Below are 23,525 nucleotides of genomic sequence, written 5' to 3'. Positions count from 1 at the left end.
GAAGTATAATTTATATGTGGGTACTATTCACTCATGGACATTGAGTGTTGTCATATGTGAGCATTCTGTCAATGCATCCCTGTGGATCTCTGTTCTTGAGGTAAGCACTAGGAACAGGTAGCACTGGGTGCATTGTTCCTTTGTTGGAGGCTTGACTGATGTGCTGGCTCAAGTCCACAAATCAAGTAATTGCACCACAACGGACCCATTTAAAATATTTAAACAGTGTCGAACATGAATGCCTCAGGCATCAGGTTTCAAAACCAACCACCTAAAGGTCCCCTCTGAATAAGAATGTCCTGTCATCCTGATATTCTGCCCCTGCTGACAGACTTGATCCTCAGTGAGAGACACAAGGGGCTGGTCATAAAAATATGCTGCATCATTTCATCTCTCTGGACAGTCGCTAACTGAGACACTCAGTGCCTGAGATATACACACACAGTAGAAGGGGCTTTGGCAAATTAGCCTCCATCCAAGTTGGCAACAAATGTTTCACTGAATGACATTAGCGTTCTACTGTTGAACTGTGATGACAGTGGATAAAAAGTACAGTGGATGACAGTTGTCTCTCTAGTTTGATAAAATACTTATTTTACTGTAAAGTTATTCTATTTGCCTTCTATTTTGCATCAATCAAGTAATCAACTAAAAACATTCCTGCTGTTTTAATGTATTACTGTATCATATCTGTGCTACTGGTGGGATTAAAACTGCAGCATGTTACATAAACAATGGTTTGTCTTATCAAAATAAGGCCTGCACTGTTTATGGGGTTAAAGAGTTGCATGTTACATAAGAAAGTGACTTTTTGTAGTCACTTGAAATTGACGGTGACACACAAGCCCTGTATACCCCTCATGCATCTAATTGTCGTTAGAATACTTTAAAATACACTGACCACAGGGAGGACAGGACCCAAACACGTATATTTTCTGACTTTTTATTTAATATATTATATATTTTTCTTTATTCAACATTGCACATACTCCGTTTTCAATCACATCTCATATTGCTGCCTACAAAATGATATGAATGTAGAAAACCCAAAACTTTTAAGGTTTTAGAAAAGGAAAAAGAAGACGAGTGGAAAATGATAGAGAGAGATAGAGAGATAGAGAGAGAGAGAGAGAGAGAGAGAGAGAGAGAGAGAGAGAGAGAGAGAGAGAGAGAGAGTTTAAGAGAAAGCATCCAAAGAACACAAACATATCTCAAGTTAGGATGCACTTTTAAAAACAAAGCTTCATGCAGAATAAATGCAAGGCTTGCCAAAACTCACACAGATATTCTGAACATCTTGACTGAAATATTTTACACATAAATGGCCTTGACTGCCTTTTAAGGGACTGATTCTTAACCCCTTCTCAATGTCTTTAGTTAATGGAATTTAATGGTTCAAACATCAAACATATACACAGTGATAACTTCTAAACTTCCAAAATGAAAATATAGCTCTTCAGATGAGAGTATGACAGTTTAGAGAGAAATTATGGTCATGATTGTACATACAATATAATACCATGTTTAATACCATGATCTATAATGACTTCACGCAAACAGAGATGTATCCATCTTCATCAAAATCTTGAATGAAAGAAAATACTCAAGGATCACTATTTCATTCCCTCATCATTCATCAAAGCCAGCCCAACTCCACTGCCTCAAATCAATTTGAAAGTACCTGTATATCTGTGTTCAGTACAAGTCTGCATGGTGTATATGATACATCCTTTATATTTTACATTAACTTCTGACAGTCATCAGGACAGACCCAAGGAGAAAGTACATTGATTAAACATTGTAAATGTTTGGCAGTTCATGTCAATCAGAGGGCAGCCCCAGTGTGCAGTACTGTAGTACCATCATAATATGAAGATCTTGAATAACTATGTAAAGACACTCAGAAACAATATAATTATGTCATTATGTGAAGCTTTTAGTGGTATGTTTTTTAGAATTGATCAAGTCAGAACTATTAAATTGACAACTGATCAGGAACATTTTGAATTGTTGCCTTGTTGTCAATGACAAAAGGACTGATTTCCTATTGTAATGTTGAATAATATTATACGGGTGACACCAAACTATAAATTGTTAACAGTTTTTCCATTAATTTTTGATTTACGTTTATTAAAGCTTAAAAGTTGCAGGTTAAAGAGTTTCAACTCAACTACAGCATATTAACACTAACAATGTTTTGCTAGCTTAAGGTTTGAACATTTGACTAGTACACTTGACTGACAGAAAATAATTATTCCAACTGCAATATTCTATTGTAATTGTAAGAGAAAAATGAAACGCTTAAAACAGCATTTCCTTGTTTCTCATTATAGGGTAATAAAGCATTAATTTCCCAACTTAACTGACAAAATGAATATGAAAATGTGAAGGCTAGTTGTGGTCTGATAGGGTTTTGAAAACTTGACTTGAAATGCAATGCATAGGCAATGTGAACAGACATATTTCAACAGAGTCAAGGGAAGAAGGGTATCCTTTGGATTGTCTTTATAACAAGACAAAAAATACTGAGATGAAGGATTCTAAATTCAAGTGTTAAGTTCCTTTTGAAAGGAACACAGAAAGATGATTTTGTTATTTGTGTGGAAGAAAACAGGAAGACAAACATTTTCCACACAAATAATAGAGGTTCAAAAAACAACAAAGAAAAAAACATAGTGTCGATGTACAATTGCATCCACGGCCGACATCACAATATCATACAGTACGCCCAAGAATGGGCATTACTTGGCTGTTGACTGAAAGTATGCAGATGGACATGAACATGGCATATCGGCTATAAAAAGCTAAATGCTGGTTGGACAAGGCTGCAATGAGCAATCTACACAACCCTGTTTTTCAAAGAAGGCCAAAAGAAAGTGGGTGGATTTTTGATGAGCAATGAGATGGAAGCCATACAAAAAACTATGACAATAATACTGCAAACTTAGGAACCATGTATAACGTTGGAGCAGCATTCACAATATACAAATTTAAATCAAGTGTATCAGTGATGGTAAACTTAACTGACAGACTTCTGAGGGTGAATAACAGTCAAAGAAAGTAAAATACTCAAAAGACTTCTTGTGACACATCGCAGGACGCATAAATATAAATGTCAGCCTATTTACAGTTCTATTCAATATGCATCTATTTTTTACAACATCTTCAAAAGAAGTGTCCACAAAGTACAATAAATCCAGGGTTTCACCTTTGGTTACGTAATATTCAAGGCTAGGTTTAAAAAAATATAGAACATACTTCCATGTTATTTTGCATACAGTTAACTTTAAGATGGAGACTCATCATCAAAGAAGCTGGTCTACTGTCAAATAATGCATTTGCAGCCAAAGTACTGGTTGCATCTTGAAGAAAAGCTCTTTGTATCTCTCTTGTACATTTCACGCCTTCTTTATAATTGAAAGAGCATGATGATACGCACAAGTGTGTGTATGACTGACATCTTTGTGTGTGAGTTTGTGAGAAAAAGAGGATTTAGTCCAGATAACATACAGAATGTGGTTGAATGTGTATCTTGTTGTATTATCTTTATACTATACTGTATATGCCTCATAATATTGGTGTCCCTGCTCTTTTCATGTCATGTTGTGAATTATGAAACTTTGTAGCCAGCATCTGGGCAAGCAGCTCAGGCCAGCCATGTTTGGTTGACAATACGAAATAAGATAGAAAATAGATCAACGCATACTGCTGGCTGCATATAAGCAGAGAGCAACTCCGTCATTTAGTTATTAGTGACACCTACAAAGCAGACCCAACTAAAACATTATGTCAACGTTACATCCAAACAATGTTCTCTATCATAGTAAAATATCTGTTCCTTACAAGAGACTGTTTTTCACATGTAAAGAAAAAACATCTTTGAACTTGATAAACTGTTAAGTCTCTAGTTTCATCACGTCATATGTAGGTATAGGTGTAATAGTTAAGGCAATCGATTTGGGCCATGACTTACTAATTAGTCTATTCCAGGGTAAACTGTGAGGGACTTCAAACTCTGCCATTTTAATGTCAAAATTCCCCTTTAACCTCTGATGTCTGAATGCTAGGTCCACTCTTGCATCAGTTGTTTACAGTTTGATGTTCTTCCTTGGGTCCAGATGAGGGGTCACACCAATTTTTATCACTCTTCCAATTCCAAGAGTCTCAGGACACTCTCCTAAGCCCTGCGTTGGCAGACCTGCAACACAAGGGAAACAGGAAATAAATACTAGTCCGTCATCTCCCCAGAGGAAGTGGTAGTGTTTATAAACAGGTGCTCACATAACATATCATGTGCAACAAACATATACTGTAGTCTCCTTTATGTTTTTTGTATGTTTTTTTTTGGTATTGGGTTAACATCTGCAGCATTCTATTGAAGAAAAGGACTGCCCTCATCGGGTCATTAAGTAACAATTATTGGGTCTCTGACACTCTTTTATCTGCAGTTAAATCCTTTGCCAAAACAATTAATAATGTCCTACATTAACCTATGCTGCCAGGGGCAGAGTAGGGAGCTGCTTTGTGACATTGTGCTTTATTTTTCGTGTTGTGCATCTGGATTTGAATCTTAATGGGTGATTTTATATAAAGTGTAACTTCAGCTGTTTCTGCTGACAGACAAAGGTACAGTATGTAGATAAGTCAAACATTTTACATATAACAATATATATTCTTATTTCATACCTATTAGCAGTTAAGTAGACATGAAGTGTTCAACACAGCCCTTCATCTTAAAGCTAACCAGCTGGCATATAATTCTCCAACTCAATAATTTGGATTCCCACACAGTACAAACACTTAGAGAGTGTGTAAAAAGTTACAGTGGAGAAATGTCAGTTATCAGACATTCAATGGTAAATTAAGTGACAACACCTGGGCCTTTCACACGGCACATTCTTATATCAGGGCTTACCTTGCCTAGATAAGGGTAGCAGTAAATATGCACACATTTCTTCACATGATTTGAACAAACAACTATGATAAATAGTTTAGTGTATAACTAAACCAAAAGTGACACAACAATACCTATCAATACTCAAATTACACTGAGCCTACATCTTAACCCTTGTGTTATCTTCGGGTCATTCTGACCCATCAGTCATTGTGACCCACTGTCGTATTGCGACAACTTTACAGCATACAAAAACAAAGTGAAGCATTTTCTTTTAACCGTTGGGCTGTCTCAGACCCCCCACATTGCAAAGGTTAAAAGAAAATTATTTTTATTTGTTTTTGTATGGGGTAAAATTGGGTAAACACAACGATGATTCGTTATGAACCTTTGGGTCACGTGACCCGAAGGCAGCACAAGGGTTAACACTATGATATTTGGGTTACATTCAACTCAATATGAAGTAAAGCACGTGAATAAAGATAACAAGAGAATAATGAGGACTTTAATTGGCTTTTCACACCAGTGAACAAAGCTTGTGGCTGTCCGTACGCAGGGATGAGATTAGCCAAAGGCTACGGAAGCTTCTCCCAGATTTCACAGTATTTAGAAAGACTGAAATGGACATTCACTGGATTAACTCTCAAATTTCACATGTACAGGATAAGATGGATACTTAAAAAAGAATTCCAAAATACATATTCTACTGTCACATACTCTAGGTAACTTTTTTAAGACCCTCTTGCCATAGTATCCTGCCTCAGTCTAGAACTGAAACTCATCACCCTTTGAACGGCCATTGATGGGGTCTTTATAGGTATAGTGTTTGTGAATTTCATGTTTTGCTTTGACATTATAATACAACTGTCATTCAGTATACATTACATGATTTTTAAACCCCAAACCTACTGTTAAGTGAGATCAGTTGTGTCTGGAAGGAACACCATTTTGAGTATGTTATCAACTACAGTGAGCATTTCAACATCAGATTTTCATTAACAAAACTCTTTTCAAAGTTCATCTGAAGTCTCTTTGAATACTCCTAAATGATTATCCCTGACATCCTGCTTTACTATAAATTAGGTGATATGCTGTCTAAACCTCCATAGTCATCCATCAACATGGTATAAGCCAAAGAACACACAAATACAATTAGACAAAAAGGTTTTTGGCCATAACAAATCAGGCAATGGTTTTAAAAGATAGCTACATGCCTGAAATGCCCATCTCCACTATTTGCCAAAATTGAATAAAAAATGTATAACAACTAGACCAGTCTGGAAAAAGAAGCATGTGAACAGCCAGGACGATGTCAGCTGAACAGCAATCCAAAACAAACCTCCAAATACACACAAAAAAATTTGAAGATCTGGAGAGTTTCTGTGTGAACTCACACTCAATCACTAACCAAAGACTGTACACTATTAAATGTGAAAGACAAGTAAACACCAGTGTACAACCCTGAAACGTAGTGCATGAAGGGTGAAATGTGGTGCTTGTAAGATGTTTGTGATTACTTAAACCTGTCTTGAAACTGTTTAGTCTAAACTGAATAATCACAACCTCCCCGTTCATACTGACAAGACATTTAATTGTAACATGTGTAAGATGCATTATGAAAATAAGTCAGACATGGTAAAGGAGATGATTTATGGTCTTCTGTTAGGCAGCAGTCTCATGGAAAAAAAACATTCCAGGAAATTTCCCTCATCTGGCCAAAGGGAAATCAAAACACAACATAAAATTCTTTTCTTCAATAATTGCTGCCAATTATTGTCTGTGACATTTATTTACAGAGTTTCTCTCCTTTTCAGGCATCTGTAAAATCAACTAATTTTCAGTGCTACGCAGTAGCAGAGGTCTCACAAACACATGTTGGAAGGAGGTATGCACTGGTCCTTTAGCTCAAAGATAAACATATATTGTATATAGGTCCATATTTTATATTTGCTTAAGTGCTTTGGAATATTATTTGGGGTTTGGGGTCAGAGAATTTGGTTTAGGGTCAGAGTTAGGGTTACGTTTAGGAGAGTGGCACGAGATCAGGTCATAGGTACAATTTTTTTATAATACCTTTCTTACTATCTTCTTGGGTCTTTTCAAGAATGTGATGTGATAGAATATGTTGTTTTACGATTATACTGTTGTTGCAATGTCATGTTCCACAAAGAGGATGTCACAATGTGGCAGCTCTTGTTGCCAAATATCTCTACAGTCTCAAAATGAATCCGCCACTGCCATCAGATTCTCAGCTAAACATACATACAACTGTGTGTCATGGATGTTATAAGCTACCATCATCAAAGCGCTATCATCAATCATCAAGCGCAATACGGGAACAATACAGATCCCTAACCAATCAAATGTCTTGCAGGCTGTTCGTCAGACGTACACAGAGATAAAATATGCTAAGGCTTGGCTTGCCTGTCAGCCAATGAGGAAAACATCAATACTTCCCTGAAGAGGATCGTCATTCAACGTTCAGAGCTGCTGGATTGAGGACTCTGAGCCTAGCAGTCAGGATAACGTTAGTCATGGTGACAGTGCTCTCACTTGAGAGAGGATTCAGACACAGACACTAGTAAGAGAGCAACGTATATGACGAGCTGAGGGGAGCTGCAGAGTTCTGCTTCCTGCACACTGACACTAATCCAATGGCAGGGGGGGATTTTATGCCTCTTGCTGCTTCTTGCCTCACTCCCCTGCAGCGACACTGCTCTCAGATCGCCCCCCCCCCCCCCCCCCCATACACACACACAAACACCCCATCCTCAGCACACACACACACTACACTATAAATATTCAGGGCAGGATTTGGTACGTCAACACAAACACACACATGCAATGCAAACATGCACACACACATACAACAGAGACATGACTCTCAGTACAGACTGCACTTCTTCAGTTTCCCAGGTCTCTGGAGATCTCGGTTGAGCACACAGTCTCTGATTGTCTGCTGAGAGTATTCATGTGTCTGCCTATCTTATTCTGCTCATCTATGCAAGCTTGTGAGCACATGCACTCTTTAGTGCCACAGCCACACAATCCTCATTATTAACTAGATGTGCTGCCCTGGTCAGCTGCGGTGGTGTTGGCAGCCTGGACATGTGTGTCCATATGTGTCTGCGAGAGAAAGACAGACAGACACACACAGAGAGACACACAGACACACACAGAGAGAGAGAGAGAGAGAGAGAGAGAGTGTTGCGGGTCCTCACATTGATGCAAAGCGACAAAGGGGGGCGACACTCTGAAAGCACATGTGCAATGCACTGTGAGTCATATTATGCCATGACAGGCCGTCACGGCGAATTAAAGGCTCAACGCTGGCGGGGGCGGCGGTCAGAAAACATCATTAACGCAGACACGCTTTCGTCCCCTCTAAACAAGCTGCATGTGGATGGAAGGATGGGCAGGAGAGGACATACATACAGACAGACAGACAGACACACACACACACACACACTCTCACACACACACACACACTACCCAAAGCATGATGAGTGCAAGAGAGGCCACTCTCATCTCAGTGAGAGGCTTTTTATCTGCCTTCTTAATATTATTACTTCAATCAAACAATTGATAAAGAACAATTGTAAGGTAATAACAATCCTAATTATTTTCTCAGCCAGGTGTCAATCTGATATCTAAATACAAAGTGGTGTGCAGTCCTGTAAGAATATTGTTCAAATGTCAAAATGTGATGTGTGCAACATGAGTTACAATGAGTTCAATATGGGTAACACTAGTAAATATAGCTCAATTAGCTGAAACATTATTAACCAGAATCGGGACCATTCTCTTGACTCACTCAATAAAAAATAAAAATATATCCCTCTTGTGTCTCAATTGAGTGCCACAGACCTTCACAACAAAGTTATAATCGTGGTTGCAGCAATTGGTCTAAGAAGTTATTCACAATCTTTGTATTCTTTTCTAACAACCTTAGAAGCTCATTTTCCTCAATAGAGTGAACAAATAGTGTTCACTCCTAAAAACAAAAGCAGAGAAAAGGATTGTACCTGAGGGAAACACATGGGGAAATGCCAGCATGGATTTGCCTTCCCTGGCCTGTCTGTGTGAATCAGATGTGTGGGACTCGGTATAAGAGGACAAATGCCAGCGTATGTGATTTATGGCCACACATTGTGGCCTAATAAATTACACAGATGCGTCTGAAACAAGAAATGATATCAGCAGTCGTCTCCTGCCAGACTTCCATCCTTCTTCGCCACTTGGAATTTATGCTGCCAATGACCTTCATCCTTATGTAGACGATTAAAGGCATAACGTTTCCGATGGGTTTGCAGCTCAAGCAAATGAACCCATGTCGCCTTCTGGGGCAGGGTGGGGGTAGAAGGTAGGGCCACCTGAGAAGAACTACACTGAATTAAATTTAACAATGATGTTGCTTGTTGAAACATGTATTTCAATGTTCCGGCGCTGTTATAGGTTATGAATTTTGAATGGATTTTATTGGTTGCGAATACATGTTTGCATGCACCAAGTAACATTATATCGAATCCAAAGCAAGACCTCAGTTTATGAGCTGAAAATATTAAATGTACTGTAATGGCTGCATGGCAATGCACATAATATGCTACTGTACATTCAAATGTACTTTGTATGAATCTGAAAGATTTTAGTCAGAATAGTGTCCTCAAGGAAGATCATCTAAATGATGTAACGGAGATTGTTCTCAGTCAAACCCTGCTCTTACTAACCATAACACTCCAAACAATGTATTAGCCAGGACACTTGACTCAAACAGAGCTGACAGTTATAGCTTTTCCATTCCTCTGCATTACTCAGTTATCATTGGCTGTTATCTTTCTCTGTGTTACTCAAGACACTCTCTTTGTATATCCTACCACTCTCCCTGAACTGTTTTCCTGATAGGGCTGAAACCATACTTCTTAACCTCAAACATAGCTAGTCTCTTTTCATAATAACCACAATGGCAACATAACCATTGTAATCCACTCTCATTAACTATGGTTACAATATGGTAGCATATAATACATTAAGCCTGATAAGGGGATGTCATGAATGTCTTATGCATCCAAAGAAGAAGGAATGTTACTGTAAAATGTTAAAACACCAGGCATATAGAACCATTAGTAGAATTTAAAAGAACTGTCCTACTGCAACTTTTATGGCATCAATAGTGAAAGATTTGCATATGATTTTTTAGGGCCATGATTCCTGTAAAGAAACATTTCATTGGCACCTTGTCAAGGCAGATAACTTTAACATTTGGACTTCATTAATGAGCCATTAAATACTTCTTTATTTCTGTACAGGAACATAATTTAGATTTAAAGTTTTGGGATGAATTGCTAAGGTGGCTAGGGTGGAAACAACTGGGTATGATTAGGAAACTGATTTAATGAGGATTGTTCCTGCTCTTTCAGAAGCTGGTTGTGAATTACCTTTGAGCACACAGGAAATGGTGACTGATTGCAATGCCACCATCTCTGAAACACGCAAAGTATGTACTATCCACTGTTCTAGTTTCTAAGGAGCTCTAGAGAATGTATAATTCATCCACCCAAAGTTAAAACTTTCCCAGTTCAAGTGATTGAAACCATTTAAAGGACACATGTAGCAATTAAAAAAAGAACAGAAAATTATAACAATACCATTGCTTGTCCATTACTGATGTGCAGTTGGATTTCACTAGCTGCTAAAGCCCACAGGTGTTTGCGGGAGGGAAGAAAAATAAATTGCTGATATTTTTGCACGCCCTCCAGTTTGCCAGTGTTTTGTTTAGGAAAAACTGTGCTCTGTACAACACTGACACATATTTTCCAAACAGAGTGTGAGACATGGAAAAGCACCGCCTCTCTCACACACACTTAAAAAGACATATTCGCACGCAAACACTGACACACACTCCTTCCTTTCTTCCTATCTCTCTCTCACTTCTCTCTCTCTCTTTCATTCATGCTCTCTTTCTCTTTGTCACACACACACATGAACACAAACATCCCATATCAGAAATTCCAGTCCTGGTTGCTATGACAACGCTTGCATTTACCACAAACATTAGAGTTCTCCTCTACAAGTTATCATAGATAGCCCTCCCCTCCTACCCACTCTGGCCCTTGGGAGACATGTTTTCTAACCATTATGGCTGAGAATGTAACACTGGAACAGCTTAACACTGTACTGATTGATTAAGAATGACACCTAATTTTGTTTTGAAAGCTACAACAGAGTCAGGTATACAGAGGGTAAGTTGTGTTTTTTGGAAGAAAAACACAACTAATAGGAAAAAGAAATAGTAGCTACAATTCAAACATTTTTCCATGCAGCAGCAGTACTCCATTTAATGAGTAACCTAAACAGCCTGTAAAGAAAATTGGCTATACACAGTGAGTTAAATAAATACAAATGATGTCAACACGTGTATTCTGATCTCACTCATTTGAGATTCAAAAGTATTATGTTACATTTACATTTAGTCATTTAGCAGACGCTCTTATCCAGTGCGACTTACAGTAACTTACAGTAACAGTACAGGGACATTCCCCCGAGGCAAGTAGGGTGAAGTGCCTTGCCCAAGGACACAATGTCATTTGGCACGGACGGGAATCGAACTAGGAATCGAACTGGCAACCTTCAGATTACTAGCCCGGTTCCCTAACCGCTCAGCCACCTGACTCCCCCTGTTAAAACTATATGCACTTTATGATCAGGTTAGTTCATCCAAAATTGTATTTGAATAACATCAACACCAGTGTTTCCCCTACCATTATATTAGGGGGGCGCCCCACCCCCCCAACGGCACCCCCCGCCCCCCCTGGAAGGTCAATTTAAGGTTACCTCATTTAAGGTTACCTTTCCTATAAAACAGGTTTATAGCTTGCTCTTTTCTAAAACAAACTAAATGGCCTTATGCTATTTATCTTATTTACACAACGGCATGTCATTTCTGTCTCTATATGGTCGCTGTCGCCCCCCCCCACAAAAAAACTAAAGCTGTAAACCTAGGGGAAACACTGAACACAGTGGCATTTCAATCTCAACCTTAAAAATTCCATCCAACATCCAACAAAATGAAGATCATAAATGTGTGCCATATGAGTTGGTAGATGTGTGTGTTCCTCTAGTGTAAAGATAGCTGCTGACAAAAAGATTGATCCAGGGAGTGGAATAAAAAACAATCTGTCCACTATATCTATTTTCAGCGATAAACATACAAGTTTCTGCTGGTACTCGTGGGAGGCACAAAGTCCCAATTAACTCACCGGAAACTTGCAGAGCCAAACATTGAGATAACTAATAATAGGCCTCTCCCTGGATGCTGAAACACACAGGATTTTTTTACATTTAGTATGAGGCACACAATTTCTTATTGTTGTTGAAAGGCTGTACCTCTATAAAGTTTGATATTACTATATTATCATTACACGACCACAAGACAAAAATAAATGAAATTATTGTTTCAAAGAAAACGGTAAACAAATTATCCTTGTGCAGTAGACTATGCACAATAGTCCAGTAGACGATAGCAGCTTATGATGACCTTCTGTCCCAGTCATTGTTAATAAGCAGCTAGCCTCTAACAACTCATTTTGGTTGAGTGTCCAAGGGTGTCCATCTCCAAGAGACCAACAGTACAGCTCTAAGCTCCTGTGTTATTTTCCCCCAATTTTGTGACTCATAAAAGGCGATACAGTAGCCCAGAATTTTCCATCATTGTTATTGCCTTTATTTAATGTGCCAGCTGTAGAGAACCTCTTCCAAAATAGCAGAAACCATGGCTGTATAAACCCAAGACCTGGCTTGAGGGTTAAAAAGGACTTAATGTTAAGGGTAGGAGAAGAAAAACTAAAATAATTTAATGTGAATGTTGTTTTTGCACAATCCACAGAATGTTCAAGTACAATAATAATGAATTATTTATGATTAATTAATTATGTGGGTATAGTCCATGTGAAAAAATATATATATACAAATCCCTTGAGCACAGACTGCTACTTAAGTAGCAAGTTTCTTGCTCAGAGCTAACAATCTATATCCTTACAACACCACCACTGAGGTCCAAAACTGCAAAGATTTATATCTTTATTTGAGTTTTTCAGTATAAACCAATCAATTATAAACCTATTTTTGTACGACATTTTGTTGTCTTTGACCAGTGGAGCCATCAGAGAACCAAAAGGTAAATTACTATAGACTGTCACTGTCCCCTACCACAGCAATATTTCTGTATTGTAAGTTATATAATAGCCCAATTGTAAAACATTTTCCTTTTTTTATCTTAACAGATCTTTGTTGTGCCAAAAACTTGTACTAACCAAATAGTGTCGCACATTAACAACATTTTAATTAATTAAAGTGTGTCATTGACATGGATATCCTTACATTACGATTCGAATGACAAGAAAGAAACTTTCAACCGTGTGCACATAAAACTCCCAGGTGTAGAAAATAAAACCCTCTCTCTGCTTCCAGATGAAGTGTGTGGGGGCTCATGGTCTTTGTAGTCTGCCAGGCCAGCGTCTGAGTCATCATGTCAGTCAGTGAAGCTATAGTAGGTTGACTCGTTGTATATGGCAGACACAAACACACACATACACCGATACACCCCAGGTCCTGGACAGCTAGCGTTAGTCACTCCACATAAAAGCATCAAGTCACTCCAAAGCAGTAAAGCACAGGAAAAGAGTGTGAGATTAGGGCAGCCATTTTCCGAAGCAAGCAGATGCCGCAGAAAAAAAGAACAAAAAAGATGCCACTGCTTTTTATGTTTGGGAGTTGGCCTGAAGTTTACATAACCTGATCAATACAGAATGAGGCACTCTGTGATTGCTGCTGATCCTGCTTCTATGGTATTCTGATCCATGGGAGGGCTGTGCTCGCATTAGGTGCTTATGATTAAAAATGAATGGGTTACTGTCCTCCAGGTTGGAAAACATGTAGGAATTCATAATTATTAACATGAAGAAAAGCATCAGTATTAGTGTACATTGTGGACATGTTCAATTACAAATGATTCTGTATCTGCATTCATTCTGTATAAGATCAGAAGAAGGAGTATGGTGAGACTAATCCAGTATACTTTAGGCAGGCCAGGCATTCATTCTAGACAGTTGAGAAGTGCACCTACTCAAAGTCAAATTTTGATCAATTAATGCTAACAACAACCCTAGTTTGAATCTCCTGTGAAGCTTGATATTGTTTATTTACACAGATTCAATGGACTACAAAATGGAGTGATATAAAATCCCTAACAACAACAGAATGTAACTGTTAAGATTCTAGTAACCTTCTTACTTGCCACCCCAGTATATAACTTAAACATTCACTAAAAGATACTATCGGTATCAATGCAAGAGACCAGTTTAAACACAGCAACCCAAATTGCTTAGATTACAACAACAACAACAACAACAACCAACCCTCCCTGCTTTATCTTCTCCTTGCTTATCCACCCCCCACAGCTCATGCTACATCTGGGGCTCAAGTTTGGCCAGCATGGTGCTCGCCCTCCAGCCCCCAGCCTGTCTTCGGAGAGAAAACTTTCATGGTCTAGCAGCTGCTGCATTGAATTAAATCCACTGCTTTTTCACAAACTGCTGCATCACCACAGGGCTTCAGGAAGCACTGAGCAGGACGGTGATGAAATGTGCTCGGGTCTATGTGACAAATCTTTGAAACGCTTACCTGTTCTGTGGCGTTCCAGACATCTGTAATCCCATTCTGCCCCAGATTGTTTATCTAAAGTACCTAAATGTTTGCTGGAGAATGTGGTGTATGAAGAGAGCGACACCACACCCTTCTAATCAAGCAGTTTATCAGTCTGCAAAACTGGAATGATTTACATTACACTTATTTCAGTGTTTACTCTTTCTTCACCCCCAACTCCCTACTCCGAGCAGGCTGACAACAACAACCAAATATGAAAAGGAAGAGAGAACATTTTAACTTTACTGTAAAATTTACACCAAAGAACTGACCAAATACTGACCAAGGCTGACAAGGCCTTCTTCTTAAGGTAAAAAAAACATGTATACACGCATATAAAACTTCAAGTTTGCCTGTAGGTGAAGGAGTGGAGTCATGTGGGGGTACAACATATCAACTACAGTACAAAAGGACTGCAAAATCAGATAATAACTGCAATTACTTACTAATTAGAGTGTAGTGGCTAGTCATTACCTGGTAACATCACATAATTGCAGGTGACCGCCACACTTTGGATTGAGGAAACTACACATACACAAAAGCGTATGTGTAATTAGCAACCTAATCTACACGTCTACCGAGAGGTAACATAAGCAACCCTCAAGCCACTGTCAGATTAATTAGACTCTGTGGAAAGATCTGTTGTAAGATCGATAGATCTTTCACAACACAATAGAGTGTTGTGAAAAAAGACTTGGGTTGCTATGTTTCAATATAAGTACATTACGTAACAGCTCAATCAAAACCACAAGTGGTTTAAGCTTACACTGAGGTAAGGATTCTGAGGATTCCATGTATGCGTTAATAAATCTTGCAAGCAATTGAGAACCTAAATGGTTTCCAGAATTAAACTTATCCATGTGAGTGTGTGTGTGTTTATAACTTTTCAAGTCTTTAGATGTACAATGGAAGTATGTTCTTTAGCTGTACATGGGACAGGGCCCGTATAGCTATGGTAAGTATTTACATTACTGCAAAAACATTTACTTTCATTAATATTCAAGGGGACAAGATATTAATAGTTTTAACGGTACACAGGCTTCATTTAAAGTATACATTTTTTATGATAATGACTATTGACAGGATGAAACCATAATCACATAAGCACAGGCCTATGGCTCTTTTTCAGTAGTGGTCAAAGATCTAGCTGTCATGGTGACTACTACAGACTTTGAAGCTGATGCCACAGTTGGAGAGACAACCTGAACTTATACAGCCAGGACCTTGCTGACTGTTCGTTTACCAGATCGATATTGCGTACAGATACAGCTGTCCTGCATAAGTTGTATCATAGGTATTCACAAAAGCTTGTAACTCTATACCCACTTCGGCCTTTCTTTGAAGGTTGAATAATATTTTAAGACAATATTTTCATTAGAAGCCACGCTTAAAATACCACATATTCCTTACCTAGCCATTATGGTATGACTCATCATGTTGGGTTAGTGCCAAATCAGAGAAATAGCATGCAGGTGCTGCACTGTCATTTATAAGGAATATGTACTACCCCAAAAGTACAAGCACAAATAACTTTCACCTTGCTAATTACAATCTGCTGATGCAGTACAAACACATTGGCTTGCTCTGTAAACTAAGGCGGCATAAACTTGCAGACGACCAATGAATGCAAGTGAATATATTTCTGTGTTAACAGATTTACTGATGAACTCGACCATAAGGAGCAGTATAATAAATAAGAGAATGTTACATCTGTGAACCTACACAACTCAGTAATTACTCAACAATGTAACCTGGCTGTATGAAAAGGGCCCCCCTGAATGACCCCATTGCATGGGCCTGTGAAGGTTTGTTCTTCTAAAAGGTATGTTTTTCTGGGTTTTGTGAGACCCAAAAAAGTTTGTAGCCTTAACCAAGTTGTCAACCCTGGAAACTTTTGGAAATATATACAATGTAGGAGTCAAGATACATGAAATAAACTTCATATAACAAGGCATTATGGTTGCCACAAACAGTTACGATAGTTTCATATGTTTAACTTCTAATGTAGCTACCAGGTAATTAAAGTTAATACCCTCGTTTTGTGCTAAAGCAAGCCAAAAAGCTTGATTTATGTGCTAAGTTTAAGTAAGCTACAGTTTACTATAGGCTACATTCCTTACAAGCAGGTAATAAAAAATGTACATTCTTAAAAAATATATAATATGCATTATTTAGGCTATACATCAAAAGGCTGTGTGAACACATTTAATACAGTTTAAAATTGTATTTTGAACTGCTCTATGGTGTAAGGGGGCACATTCATTACCCATGAAATCCTCCGTTGTTACTACGTCTCAATTTTGATTCTTGTTTATGCAACTAATGTGTACAATTGTGCTCGTAGCTGAAAAACAGGAATATATAACTTCCTGACCAGACAAATTACCTCATCTCATCATCTATTATCATATCTCATCGATCACCATGTCACCAAACATTTCCACAGTGCATGTGAACATTGCACGCTCGTTCGTGGCTATGCACGTGCATGTGACACATCCTTGTTCGTGTGAATTGATTATATTAAAGGAAGGGTAGGTAATGATGTTGAGAAGCACCTCCCAGAAGCACCTCCCAAGTTCTTATTTGTCCTACCTTGTCAGATTCATTATCTTTCATATATCTATAGATCCATCCTACCACATCGAAAAATACATGTAGGATGATTGTACAGTGCAAAATATGTCCTTAGATTGTCCTTCCAGTCTAAAATAAACTAAAATAAACGAGTAGGATTATTTTACAAGCCCTTGTAGGACAATCTTAGCCTGGATCTGCCCTCCTACGTAATTCCGCTCAATTTTTATTTTGCTTCTGTAGGTCTGGGATTTCGGTAGCCTGGCTCTGCCCTCCTACATACTTCCGCTCAATTTTGATTTTGCTTCTGTACTAGGTCTGGGATTTCGGTAGCCTGGTCCTAACCAGACTCTCGTACATTGCATTTGTACAGAGAGTCTGGCCTCGCTCCATTGACAAGCGTTGACTTCCTTGTAGGCGGGTTCTCTGTTGAAGTTTAAAACTATTGGGTCTGCCCAGAGCCACTCTGATCTGCCATAACCAATCGCTAGCGTTCGCCTTAGCCAATTCCTTCACCACTACTGTAACAGAGCTAGCTGCCATAACTGGAAAATCAAACTGTTCCCGAACCCCGTGGGGAGGAGGGCCACAACATCATGGCCACTAACAAAACTCAGCAAAACTTGTTCTTGCTCCGGCTTTAGCTGTTGGATATTCGGCAGCGTTGCCACAACGGACCGAATGGCTTTTCTCGCATCTTTCTCCGCCGCCATTACGGAACTACAACACAAACTAGCGCACGACATCAACGTCATCGTTGTCAGCCACTCGATCTGTTCACTGATTCGCCGGTAGAAAATCAACTTGAAAAATCTGACTTACGTACCTCATGGCCAGACCTATGTACAGAAGCAAAAATTTAATTGAGCGGAAGTACGTAGGAGGGAAGAGCCAGGCTAGGATTTCGGTGTGTTAGTTGGATTTTAGAAACAAATGTTTTGTAGGTCCAATCAGCGAACAGAGGGAGTGGCTGAGAACGATGACGTTGATGTCGTGCATTATTTTGAGTTGTAGTTCAGTAATGGCGGCGGAGAAAGATGCGAGCGAACTTGCGAAGCCATTCGGCCCGTTGTGGCAACGCTGCCGATTAACAAGAAGTTAAAGCCGGAGCAAGAACAATCTTTGCTGTTTTGTTGGTGGCCATGAGGTTGTGGCCCTCCTCCCCACGGGGTTCGGGAAAAGTTTGATTTTCCAGCTAGTGTACAGCAGCTAGCTCCAGGTCCAGGAGTTGGCTAAGGCGAACTCTAGCGATTGGTTATGGCAGATCAGAGTGGCTCTGGGCAGATCCAATAGTTTTAAACTTCAACAGAGTACCCGCTTCAAGGAAGTTACCGCTTGTCAATGGAGCGATCCCAGACCTTCTGTACAAAATGAAATATACGAGGGTCTGGTTAGGACCAGGCTAGGACAATCTGACTGGTAGAATGAAATGTCAGGACACTGGACGCTGTAGCCTAGCCAGGTAGCGTAGCACGTTCATGTGTTTTGGAGGAGTGACTTTTAAGAGGAGGTGGGATATTTTGGATTGAATCCTTTCAAACTCGAGCAAAAATTGCTGTTTGCAAAACGTACTATGTATACCTATCCTTCATTAAGCAACCAGAAACATTGAAAACATTGAGTCATTATAACAATAAATTGAACATACCTTGGATGACACATAGCCTACTCCTTACGGTCTTCTGTACGTCCTGGGATGACCGAGTCCTCAAATTTGAATTGAGTGTGTGCAACAAGTCCACTGGACGAGATAGTTAACACATTTCCACTACAGTCCTTTGCTATAGGTTTTCGTCAGCGTCCATGACACGTAAAGGGATATTGTCATTTTGAGTTGGTTTTAAAGGGACGGGGTTTGTTGTCGCCAAAGGCATACCCACAAAAACTTGAGAAAGAGTAATTTCCCAAATAAGTCTGTGAAGTAACTAGAATGGCGTATGTGCTTCCCCTCGATGTGTGTAGACGTCTTAATTTCAGCCGACCTACTAACGTTTATTTGTGATTACTTTTTCTTGCATCACTTGCCTTGAGGATTGTGTTGCCAAGGCTGTGGAGCGTTGGAAAGAAAAATGCCTGTCATGCTCATGCGCCTTAAGATCTTTGCTCTTTCTTTTACAATTTCATTATAGGCTACTAATTTTGAAATTGTATTCAACAGGGAAGGGGGGATCTGAGCCATCGGCATTCTAACACAATACAAATTGAATTTGTCGATGCGTGGTGAAAATAAACGAACAATTATCCGCTATACGGTCTGAAGGTCTGCCACATGGCCTACAGTTTCTGTCTCATAAAAAATGTCAGTGTCTGTCCAACTCCCTAAACAGTCGAATTATGCTTTTACAATAGTGCAAAAAAACTGCAAAACGATATATATATATTTCTCACTTTCCATTATTGACAAAAAAACGGATAAAGTGCGAATGCTTAAGCCTGTATTTTGTCTCAATCTCGCAAACTATTTTTCCCGCTAGGTTTGGGCCCTCTACCTTAGGTCATAATGTCCTTGCTTAAAGCAGATTTGGACGTCTATTTTCCATGGGCCTATACATCCAAGCAGCCACATGGCAAAATAAAACACATCTTATACCTTTCAAAGATATAGGCCTACAGCAAAATTGCTTGTGTTATTGAGAGAGCGTGTGTGTGAGAAACAGGGGCGTTAGAAACAGACCAAGAGAATGCATGCGTGCGTGTATGTCTGAGAGAGTCTGACCACCAGTTTTTGTTTGAAAAACACGTTCACGAAAAATATTCCATTCTTTAGTTGTCACACATCAGTCTGAAGAGACTTTGAGTTACTATTTTTTCTGCCAATATCTGTACCATTCCCTTTGCTTGGACTTTGCTTGTCTACGCCGCAGAGCGACTCTGTTACCCCTTCTTCCATTTCCATATACTCTGCTTTGTCGCCCAAAGAAGAGCCAGAGGGTGAGCCTTTGAATTTCTTCAGAAAGTCTGGGAAATACGGGCAGCCAGGGGGTATGCTTTCAACAACCGGTGCCTGGTCTTCGTTGTCGGTTTCCCTGTGGTAGAAGTAATTGAAATTGGACACAATTACGGGCACTGGAAGTGCAATGGTTAACACACCCGCTATGGCACATAGCGAGCCCACTATCTTGCCCCCAACTGTTATGGGTTTCATGTCTCCATATCCGACCGTGGTCATGGTGACAACAGCCCACCAAAATGCGTCAGGAATACTTGTGAACTGGGACGAGGGTTCGTCTGCTTCCGCGAAGTAAACTGCACTTGAAAATAAAATGACACCAATTACGAGGAAGAATATCAGAAGCGCCAGCTCCCTCATACTGGCACGGAGAGTATGTCCGAGGATTTGCAGTCCTTTGGAGTGTCTCGAGAGCTTGAAGATGCGAAAGACCCTGACAAGACGGATTATTCTCAAGATTGCAAAACTCATTGCCTGCTGCCCATTGCCTTGATGTTGAGCAAGGTCTGTGCCGAGAGTTATGAAATAAGGCAAAATGGATACAATGTCTATAGAATTCATAATGTTTTTAAAGAAATCAGCTTTGCTTGGACATGCAAAGAACCGGACTGTAATCTCAAAGGAAAACCAAATAATGCATACCGTCTCCACTAAAAAAAATGGGTCGTTGAAGGGAGTAAATCCATTGTCAGGTTGTGTGGAGTTGTTTCGCGGTTGAAGATATTCTTTTTCGTCCCTGAACTCTGGCAAAGTTTCCAAACAGAAAATTACAATGGATATAACTATAACCAAAACTGACACGACTGCAATTCCTCTCGCAGGGCTAGAGCTTTCTGGGTACTCGAAAAGAAGCCAGATTTGACGTTTGAACTCGTCCACTGGCAATGGTTTTTCCTCCTCTTTAACAAATCCCTCATCCTCCCGAAACTTCAGCATCGCCTCCTCTCCGAGTTCGTAGAACTTGACTTCCTCTGAGAAGATGTCAAAAGGTACATTGACGGGTCTCTTCAATCGTCCTCCTGACTGGTAAAAATAAAGAATGGCGTCGAAGCTTGGTCTGTTCCTATCAAAAAAATATTCGTTCCTTAGTGGGTCAAAGTACCTGATTCGTTTGTCGGGGTCTCCCAAGAGAGTGTCAGGAAATTGTGTGAGGGTCTTCATTTGCGTTTCAAACTTCAGACCTGACACATTGATAACCACTCTCTCGCAGCACCCATACTCACTGTAAACATTTTCGTATCCTGATTGGGGACGCCTGTCTGTGAGTGAGACAGTCTCCTCTTCATCATCCATATTACAGGGAAAACTTGATCTTTTGATTACCACGTCCTCCTCTTCTGCCCCTTCCGCCTCCTCCTCTTCTATCATAATATCCTCCTCGGATCCGAGCAGCGCCAACTCTGAGTGGCGCAAGTCCCCACCGAGAGTCGGGCGACTCCTTCTCCAGCGTCCTACACCTCGTTGCTTTTTCCGTTCTCTGAAAGCTTGCTGTTCAGGCTCGTGTTGGTGTTGCTGTGGTGGTGGTGAGGAGGAGGGGCGCGAGGCGGTACCGCCGCTACTGTTGTTGGCATTTGATGAGGAGGCGGTGCAAGACTGATGCTGCTGGTGGTTGTTAAGGAGATGGCTGGAGGACCCCCCTCCTTCTCCATTTGGTCCACCTTCAGCAGCCACCGCTGCTCGTGACTGTCGCTCCTTCTCGCGCTCCCTCTCCCGTGCGCGAGCCTGGGTATAGCCATAAGGCAGGTGACTATTGCACCCTCCATCCGCACCTACCATTGCAAACTCCATTTTGATTGGTGAGTAATTTAGTCTTTAGTGAACACTATAATCCCTTTGGAGACACGCGCATGCAAGTCAACCTAACAAGTTGCAGCCTCGGACGCACAGGGTGGCTGAGGTGCATTGACAGGTGATGCACCTGTGAGGGTGAGGGGTAAATTAGTTCGGTTTCATGAGTATAATTCTATTTTAGATTACAATCCATGCCCATTATATGATACACTATGTATTTTCCGTATACGCGTCTGAAATATTTATGACATCATTATGAGATCCAAGCATGCGGGAACCATATTATTTAAAGCTTTACTCTTTCCAATGAGTTTACTGTTCCTTTTACGTTGTATACCACTGGCTGATATCCTGGTCAATATCTCATCAGATTGACTTATTTTGTGCCTCTCTTGTGGCTAACTTGCAGAAATACATCATTTTTGCCTCTTCGTGGTCACTCCTGGATGCCATCTTAAGTGATGAAAGATCTGGCCCTTTTATCTTGCATTTTCTCTATGGTGTGAAACGACTTTATTCGTCAGACGTCTTTATTATCTGAAAGGAAGAGACGAAAGCTTGGTTAAATAATATTGAAATTAATACCAACTGTTAGGCAATTGAATCCCTACGCACATCTTGCATTACGGTAAAAAAAAAACATAAAAATCGTTTGGATAGTAGTAAATAACATATATTAATAACATTAATAACTATATTAACATATATAGGCTATACATGCGTATTAGTATTGACCACAACGGCAACAGGAGACAAGCATGAACCACTCATGAACCACTCATGCAACAGCATGTCTGTAAACATTACGCACGTTTTTATCAAAGAATGTATACCTTGTCATTCATTGCTTTTCAACTTACATATTCAATAATCGCTAAACAAAATCGTCCCAGCCTCCAACAAAAATGTACGCGAGGTAGGCACAGATAAAAATCGTTGGGATACCCAAATTCCAGTCTTGTTTTGGGAGTATTAAAATTCCTCGACGCAACCAGCCGGCGAAAATATCACCTATACATCCGTGCTCTTTGCACTCGAGGAATGACACTTTTGGACTCGTCTCGGCGTTGTCTTGTTTCAATTCAACAGGATCTATCACCCCTTGAGTGTCGCCCCCCTTTCCGAAAAACGATGCACCGCTGCATATGCTGTCTGGCAGCAACAAAAAGCAGGTGTGCAGGAAACGAAAATAGGTAGCCTTTGAAAAGCTTAACCCATACACATATGCAGCATCGTGGTGAGAATCAATAAAAGTTTATGTTGATATGTAAAATAGCCCACGGTAAGTCAGAGCATTACACATCTGCCTGCTGCCCCTACCTTCCCTATTTCCCATTGTGCGTGTTATTGAAGTGCTTTGCCTCGACCATGTAGAGGGTGTACAGCAGGGAAGGCAGGACTTGATCGTCCCCCAGTGGATACTTTGGGTCACTACGGACTGTGCTGCAGTCTCACAAACTGTGAAGGTGATACTAATAAGGTACTCTTGTCGATTGCAATGTTGTCCTCCAAAATGACTAATGTCATTTGACCATTCAACGCAGCTGTCTTGCAGAAATCGCACGATGCACATATTCTTTCAGACAGCCTGAAGAGGAGCACTTGTAATTACGA

The 23,525-nt window shown here is 39.9% G+C and overlaps 1 protein-coding gene across 1 annotated transcript; it reads right to left on the bottom strand.

The window, feature by feature from the left end:
• Positions 1 to 941: 941 nt before the first annotated feature.
• kcna4 (potassium voltage-gated channel, shaker-related subfamily, member 4) lies at positions 942 to 23,258 on the bottom strand. The gene is made up of 3 exons (XM_062471293.1): positions 22,772 to 23,258; positions 18,819 to 22,448; positions 942 to 4,198 (listed from the first exon to the last, which is right to left on the bottom strand). The coding sequence occupies exon 2, from the start codon at positions 21,906 to 21,908 to the stop codon at positions 19,941 to 19,943; it is 1,968 nt and encodes a 655-aa protein (XP_062327277.1). The 5' UTR covers positions 21,909 to 22,448; positions 22,772 to 23,258; the 3' UTR covers positions 942 to 4,198; positions 18,819 to 19,940.
• Between the last annotated feature and the right edge of the window lie 267 nt (positions 23,259 to 23,525).

Source organism: Osmerus eperlanus, chromosome 10 (assembly GCF_963692335.1).
Source record: "Osmerus eperlanus chromosome 10, fOsmEpe2.1, whole genome shotgun sequence".
NCBI lineage: Eukaryota > Metazoa > Chordata > Actinopteri > Osmeriformes > Osmeridae > Osmerus > Osmerus eperlanus.
Note: the sequence above shows the minus strand (reverse complement) of the source record. Positions and strands in the feature narration are given on the sequence as shown.

Bases quoted from the DNA above. Each gene is read 5' to 3' on its own strand.
- kcna4 (XM_062471293.1), bottom strand. From the start codon at position 21,908: ATGGAGTTTGCAATGGTAGGTGCGGATGGAGGGTGCAATAGTCACCTG.